The following is a 7580-nucleotide window of genomic DNA, read 5'->3' as shown; positions in this document are numbered from 1 at the left end:
CCACATGACCACACAAAACGTCCAAGGGTAAATAAGTAATCTCACGCCGTCAAAAATAAATATTTCGGGACGGGCTGTGACAAGTTAGACAGAGAGATTATAAATGTACCACATGATCATTAATGTGAGGGAAATTGGCAAAATGTCTACTTCGAATGAGTCATTTACAAATTCCTCTTACGTACCGTTGTAATGCTCATGTAATGGATTTTCTAAATCCTCTTATTCCACTTTTTGTGATCAATTTGTTTTTCATATTGCCTTACAATTTGGATGTTCCTCGCCCAAACATAACGTAACTTTGTAGATTCATCTACGCGCAACTATGACTGACAGATGTTGATTTATGCAAACTCGAAATCCATCCGAGTGTTCACAGTATTTGTACCACAATTTTATAACCGGGCATGTAAATAGAAACTCAAATACTAGCTCCAAACATGTGTCTCGTACAAATTATATATATATATATATATATATATAGATAAGGGTAAAATGAAAAGTAAAAAAAACAAGAACCATGAACACATTAACTATAAACAAAATCCAAATTAATTATTAATTAGTCCATGGCTTCAAAACTTGGAGCATACCAACCCAACTGGTCAGTAATTTTCTTCATCCGCTCTTCTTGTCCCTGTGAATTTCCTAGAGCAGTTGTGAAAGGGTACAAATATGTTACTTTTGTGGCCATGCACCTGTACGAAGCCAAGTCTCCTTTCACCAGAAACTCCACCACATCCCTGCCAAAGCCTCCATCGAACTCAGCTTGTAAATATTGCCCTGGGAAAATATTCTCCTGTTAATTATCCCTTTAAATTTGGTTTAAACTTAAGTAATGTTATGCATGTGTTTAATCTACTTACCATCAGGAGTATCTTCCACGATCTGAATTTTTGGGTTCTTTTGAGTTTCCAAGATTGCTTCTTTCAACCTCTGCATAATTTTATCAAACAAGTGACTAAAAAAAAATACTAAAACTAGGTTAATGATTTTCGCACTCCTTTTTAAACTCGAAAGAAATGTAAATATTCAGTTTGGAGTGGATACGATGTAACGATGAGTGTTAAAATCACTACCCTAAAGCTACTTAACTTAGGATGCAAGAAAGTGAACGCTAAACATTCAGAACAAAGCAAGTATGATAGCTTGATAAAAGCACAAGTTTAAGTCAAATTTTAATAAGAGGGGGGTATGCATTAATTCTCTATGAACCTGAATTGCATTGTCTAAAGAATTTGCAGGAATCTCCAATGGAAATGCAAACGATGACGATCTTGGATTTGTCGACACACAGCCAGGATTTATCGATGGGCAAGGTCTAATTTTCCTGCAAGTTCAAGACACACAAATCATATTTAGCAAAAAACAGCAAAGCACATTGTGGAAGGCAGAGCAAAAAAACCACAAACTTCTATTTGCTTTCCAACGAATACATTTTATTTCACACAACATTATATCCCAATTACCAAAAATGGAAAGAACTAACAACGAGAACTGGATTCAGAACAAACCCAAGTAAATAAGTTATCTCAAACTCCTTGAAAAACACTCATTTGAGACTGTAGTTGGATTATATTCTAATGTAACTGTGATCTAACTACAGGAGCGGAATTCGAATTTAGGCGCAGAGGGGAGTGTATTGCTCTAACCAACTTGACTAGAATGTCATCTACTGAGACAGTAATTAACCCTTATTTGTACGTATCTAGCAAATTAAAATAGCAAAAATCCAGTTAAAGAAACAATGAATTGAACTTGAAAAAAACTAAAGTGTACCCGAATTCGAGGCCAGTCTTCAAATTCTTGGCCTGAGAGAATGGAGTGGTCGGAGGAGGAGGGGCTACATTGGACTGAGAGTTGAGAGAAGGGATTGCCAAAGCAGGTAAAGGTGAGCCAAGTGTGACAGTGAGAGCTAGAGAGAGGAGACTAGGGAGGATTATCGGCTTTCGGGTCAAGTTCTGCAAACTGGATTTCGGGTTTTGGAGGCAATGAGAGGTTGTGGGGATTGAGTGATTGGAAGTTGGAGGAAGAAGAAGATGACCCATCAAATTGAAGCTCATGTTGGTCATGGCTTATCCTCAACCTTTTACTGCCATGCGCTCTCTCTGGTTCCATTTGATTAAACGTAGTGTTTTGGTCTCCAAAACAATGCCGTTTTATATCATGCAAATGACAACCACATGTCCAAAATGTGCCGTTTGTTTGTGCTCTTCTAATGACTCAACAAAACAACCTAAACAACCACAGATCTAGTTTGATAACATAATATGTCGGATTATTGAAGGGGTAAACTTGTATTGAACGAGTGGCTAAAATCGATCATTTGGCTTTTGATGAAAAAATCATAATAATTTGACAACATAATATGTTAAATTGTATGGTAATAAATTATTATTATAATTTGTTTTTAACATTAGATATCTTGTGACGAATAAGTTTTAAACTTGCTCTGGTAATTGAGTTAGGAGTTCATGGAAGAAAAAAAAATTGAGTTGGGAGTTCAAAATTTAGCATTAATTTTGTTGTTACCTATTGTATTCATATATGTGACATCTCACATCGCTCAGGGGAGTGATCCTTAAATGTATATTCCCATCCCTACCTAGCACGAGGCCTTTTGGGAGCTCACTGGCTTCGGGTTCCATAGGAACTCTGAAGTTAAGCGAGAAGGATACCAGGTCACTCCCAGGATGGGTAACCCACTGGGAAGTTGCTCGTGAGTTCCCAAAAACAAAACCGTGAGGGAATGGTAAGCCCAAAGCGGACAATATCGTGCTACGGTGGTGGAGCGGGCCCGGGAAGTGGTCCGCCCCGGGCCGGGATGTGACAATTTGGTATCAAAGCCTAACCCTGGCCGTGGTGTGCCGACGAGGACGTCGGACCCCTAGGGGGGTGGATTGTGACATCCCACATCGCCCAGGGGAGTGATCCTTAAATGTATATTCTCATCCCTACCTAGCACGAGGCCTTTTGGGAGCTCACTGGCTTCGGGTTCCGTAAGAACTCCGAAGTTAAGCAAGAAGGAGACCAGAGCACTCCCAGGATGGGTGACCCACTGGGAAGTTGCTCGTGAGTTCCCAAAAACAAAACCGTGAGGGAATGGTAAGCCCAAAGCGGACAATATCGTGCTACGGTGATAGAGCGGCCCTAGGAAGTGGTCCGCCCCGGGCCGGGATGTGACAATATATGCTTGTGTGATTTTACGATATTATCTCTATCAGCAAAATTGAGAATGTATACGTGTTTGAATTCAAATATTTTATTATTTTTATCATCCAACATGAGACGTAAACTCTTAATTACTTTATGCAACAAGATAAATTCAATTTCATTTATGTATCGTTGAACACTTTTAAAGTCATATTTACTTTTTGCAACATGATAAAGACTAAATTAATTTAAAGATGAGACTTAAAACGTGACGCACGACTTTATATACCATCGTAGAGTTTATGCTCTCTGTGTCCTTGTTTAGTTACCCTCTCTAGTTATAAATATATGTAAAACAACGGTACGAACAACGAGTCGATATGTCCGAGTGGTTAAGGAGACAGACTTGAAATCTGTTGGGCTACGCCCGCGCAGGTTCGAACCCTGCTGTCGACGATTTCCATTTTTTTTTCGTTCAAAAGGTAAATTTGATGTCTTTTTTTCTTGAATTTGCTTATTTCTCACCATTCTCTTTCATCTTTGATTGAGGCGCAAATTTTATCTCTTTATCATTTGTTCTGAGCCAAAACCAATATTTTCTCATAACACAATGGATGAAGTGCTATATTGGATGACATGTTTACTCGCTTAGAATAAGAAAGTCATGAATCGGAAAGCAGAATCAATGAAGTCTCTAATTCCGGGTTTTTGATATACGTATTGCTTACCACGGTTAAAGTCGTGCGTCTGAATAATTTCAATTCTCATTCTATTTGCGTAAACACGCCAATGGACTTGGATAGGAAAACCGAAATAACTCGATCAAATGGTACTTCCTTTACTGTCATTGCATTTCTACAACCACAAACACAAGAACTTATGTATGTATAGAAACCCTAAGAGGAGGAGGAGGAGGAGGAGGAGGATCCAAGTTAATTTTTAATATTTGAGGACCTAGTTGTGAGGGAAGATCTCATATCTACAATTGCTGACTCTTCTGCTCCCAGTTTTATAGCCTCTTTGCTTGCTCTAACGAACCTTGAAACTGCACCTTTCACGTACCCATGAGCTTCCCTCACACTCATCTTCTTGCTCATTTCGTCCGGGTAGCTGCTCAAGAAGTGGTCGCCGTTGAGCACGGCCGCTAACTGCACTACCTCCCCCTGAAACTCGGATAAACTACTGTCTTCCTTGGCCTCCGTTTTCCTCAGAGGCACTACGTCCGGCAAGGTCACTGCAAGAACTCAGCAGAGCAGTATGCACATTAATAAGTTTTCTTACAATGTCAACCTCAAATTACACGGTTACAAATGTACTTTCGTGATTGTTTAGGATTGATTGCTCCTGGTAGGCTCAAAAGCACTTTCTGACAACTAAAAACGCTTCTAGTTATGTTACTTTCTTGAATCTCCACACAAGTTCATTATAATTGGAAGCATAAACTAGATAGATACCTGGGCAGTCAGTTCTGGGAGAAGATAATTGCCCAACAACTTGCTCAAACGTCCCCGCCCATGCGTCTCTGTGAGTTAAGAAGTTAGAGCTGAGGTTGAACATTTTCTTTATGGTGGCGGGGATTGAAGAGTGCTCAAACTCGGAGTTCGGTGTAGGTCCCTGAGGACCACTCATCACTGCAAAATCAAACAAACCACTAGCAAATTACAGCAAACAAACGCAGAAGCACCATGTAATCAAGGAAAACTAAGCAAATATGGGTTGAACTCAATACAATAACTTCCCAACAACCTAAATTCTACTTCTACTCAATCCACAATAAACAATGTGCTGAAGAAAACTTTCAATGAGAGAAAAGTTTTTTTTTTCTATACTTGGAGGCAATTATGTGCTTGTTCGGGACTACTTTTGGAATGGCTAAAAGCGTTTTTGACTGCGTTTGGCAGAAGATGTTAGGAAGTGTGTTTGGGTTATAGAAACACTTTCTAGATAAGCACCTGCCAAGAGCATAAGTACTTCCTACAAAAGCAATCTTAAACGGGCCACAACAGAATCAAAACCAAATGATACTAGATGACCGATCACACAGAACAAGCTAATGAACCAATAACACAACCAATATTCAAGAAAAACTAATATCCAATTAAAATTGCTACCAAAAACAGTTGAACACGTCAAACATTCAACACAAACGCATTAAAAAACAATGTGAATGCAATCTTACCAGTCCCCTTCTTAATCCACGGCGACACCATAATCGTCGGCACGCGAACTCCGAGCCGATCGAACTTAAAAAAAGAAGGAGCCGGACCGCTATTCCCGTCCGGGTTCGGAACATTAACATACGGAGTCTTGACATGATCGAAAAACCCGCCATGCTCGTCGTACGTGATCACCAAAAGCGTCTCGTTCCACTGAGGACTCGCCCTCAACGTCTCATAAACTTCCTTAACCAGCCTCTGACCGTTGGCGACATCATGGGACGGGTGGTCGTCGTTCGCCGGCATCCCCTTGAGGTCGAAGTAACTCGGTTCGATCACCGTCAAGCTCGGGAGCTTCCCCTTCCGAGCGTCTTTCTTGAACTTCAAATCGTACTGGTGGAACTTGAAAATGTACTTCAGTTTCCGCATGTTTCGGTAGAACATTGTTGTCGGGATGTTCTGGAAGTAGACACCGAAATCCAACCCGTTTTCATGGACGGAATCGAAGATTGTTTTTTGTGGGTACCCGGAAGCTAATTGTTTCTTGACGTGGCTGGTCGAGCCGTGGGAAGTAGCGGAGTAGACGAACAGCCGATTGGGTTGAGTCGGACCGGGAATTGAAGAGAACCACCGGTCGAACACCGCGAATTCGCTGACCAGGGCCGCGTAGGCCGGAACGGATTCCGGTCTGAAGCCTTTCATAACGGTTTCGGAGAGGTTTGGGGACATTGACAATGCTTGTTCGACGAACCCGGTCATCGAAGGGAGGGAACCCGACCCGAATACCTGCTGCTCGACCGCTTCGAATGAGTGACCCGGATCCGGATCCACGAACTCGGCGTCGTCTGAGAAACAGATGGATTTTTCCGGGTCGGCGGGTTTGGTTGAAACCGGGTTGCATTCTTTGCCAGTGACGCCGTTGATTGCTGGGTTAACGGATTTTTTCATCCAACCCAGCATGTGGTCGAAGGAGCGGTTCTCCATGACCAAAACGACGATGGTTTTGATGGGTTGCTGCTGCTGGGCAGAGCAGAAATGGGTTGGCCGGAAAGTCGATGAGAGAGTGAGAAAGAGTGAGAAAACGAAGGAAAACGATGGAAAATGTGGGAAAGTTTTGGTCTTGGAAGCTCCCATTGCTTAGAGAGAGAGAGAGAGAGAGAGAGAGAGAGTTCTTCAGCTAAATGGGTTGCTTTCTTCTGGGCGATTAAGAAGAAGGAGGAAGCAATGACTGTGTGTGGAGGAACCAATTACTGCATCTATGGTTGGATTTTTTTTAAAATTTTTTTGATTTATTTCTGGAAAAAAACAGAGTGAGAGAGAGTGATCCAGGAAGCAAATGGATTTTTTTGGGCAGAGAGTATAAAACAGCAGAGGAGAAGCTTCTGGTTTTGTAGTGGTAAAGTCCCATTCGTTTTGATTGGTGCTTTCTTTGTTTCTTTTGAAAAAGGAAAAGTTAAAAGGGGATGCGTAAATCACTTGAGTTTTGCAAAATTAATTAAATTTGTTTATAATTTTATTTTACTGTTATTTATGATAAACATGGTAATAAAGATTGTTCGTGGTCCCATCTATTTCGCAAATTTTAGTTTTGCATGGGGAGAGAATGTCAAATCTTTGACTGAAATACGCGTACATATCCTGTGATGCTTTTCTTTTCAGTTTCTTTTTTTTAAGATAATACTTGCATTGCATCCCATGAAGGGATACACAACTCTAATTTTTTTTAAATCATTGTTCTAAAAATCTCTGTATATAGTTTAAAAGCTAAGTGTCTAGTCGCAGTCTTAATTAATTTTTAAATGTTTAAAAATTAAGAAATGATGTCTAGATCTGTCGAGACATTTGCCTAGCATCGCCTAGGTGGTAACTCTCATTTAAAAATCGCCTAAGCACTAGGCCCTTGCCTACCGCCTGATTAGCACTAACGTCTTTTTAGAACCTTGCAAATAATGTATCTTGATCTAACAACATTCATAATCAAAATCGTTCAACTTCTTAATCTTCGTTTGTAGATTACTTCTACAAAAAATTATTTTAACACGAGATCATTTAATCATTCAAATGCACAGAATAAACCAAGGTGTATGTACAGAAAAATTTAGTCCTGCATAGTTGAAGATGCAAAAATTTTGCCTACAATATTTTTTAAAATACTAATTTTTAAAAGACCATGTTTAACATAATCAAAAGCTACGTTTAAGTTACTATATTAAATCGTAATATTATTATATCATAATATTATTAAATCATACTGTCACCATGTGAGTGTTT

The 7580-nt window shown here is 40.0% G+C and overlaps 2 protein-coding genes and 1 non-coding gene across 3 annotated transcripts; 1 reads left to right on the top strand and 2 right to left on the bottom strand.

The window, feature by feature from the left end:
• Positions 1-410: 410 nt before the first annotated feature.
• LOC126625213 (thylakoid lumenal 17.9 kDa protein, chloroplastic) lies at positions 411-2117 on the bottom strand. Its single transcript, XM_050294300.1, has 4 exons — positions 1780-2117; positions 1216-1330; positions 867-936; positions 411-783 (listed from the first exon to the last, which is right to left on the bottom strand). The coding sequence occupies exons 1-4, from the start codon at positions 2070-2072 to the stop codon at positions 563-565; spliced, it is 699 nt and encodes a 232-aa protein (XP_050150257.1). The 5' UTR covers positions 2073-2117; the 3' UTR covers positions 411-562.
• Positions 2118-3527: 1410 nt separating this feature from the next.
• On the top strand, positions 3528-3609 carry TRNAS-UGA (transfer RNA serine (anticodon UGA)). The gene has a single exon. It is a non-coding gene; the product is annotated as a tRNA-Ser (tRNA).
• A 292-nt stretch (positions 3610-3901) lies between these two features.
• LOC126626450 (non-specific phospholipase C6) lies at positions 3902-6709 on the bottom strand. The gene is made up of 3 exons (XM_050295776.1): positions 5333-6709; positions 4608-4784; positions 3902-4387 (listed from the first exon to the last, which is right to left on the bottom strand). The coding sequence occupies exons 1-3, from the start codon at positions 6441-6443 to the stop codon at positions 4086-4088; spliced, it is 1590 nt and encodes a 529-aa protein (XP_050151733.1). The 5' UTR covers positions 6444-6709; the 3' UTR covers positions 3902-4085.
• Positions 6710-7580: the final 871 nt, after the last annotated feature.

Source organism: Malus sylvestris, chromosome 6 (assembly GCF_916048215.2).
Source record: "Malus sylvestris chromosome 6, drMalSylv7.2, whole genome shotgun sequence".
NCBI lineage: Eukaryota > Viridiplantae > Streptophyta > Magnoliopsida > Rosales > Rosaceae > Malus > Malus sylvestris.
The sequence above is the reverse complement of the archived record's forward strand: the minus strand, read 5'-3'. Positions and strand labels throughout refer to the sequence as shown.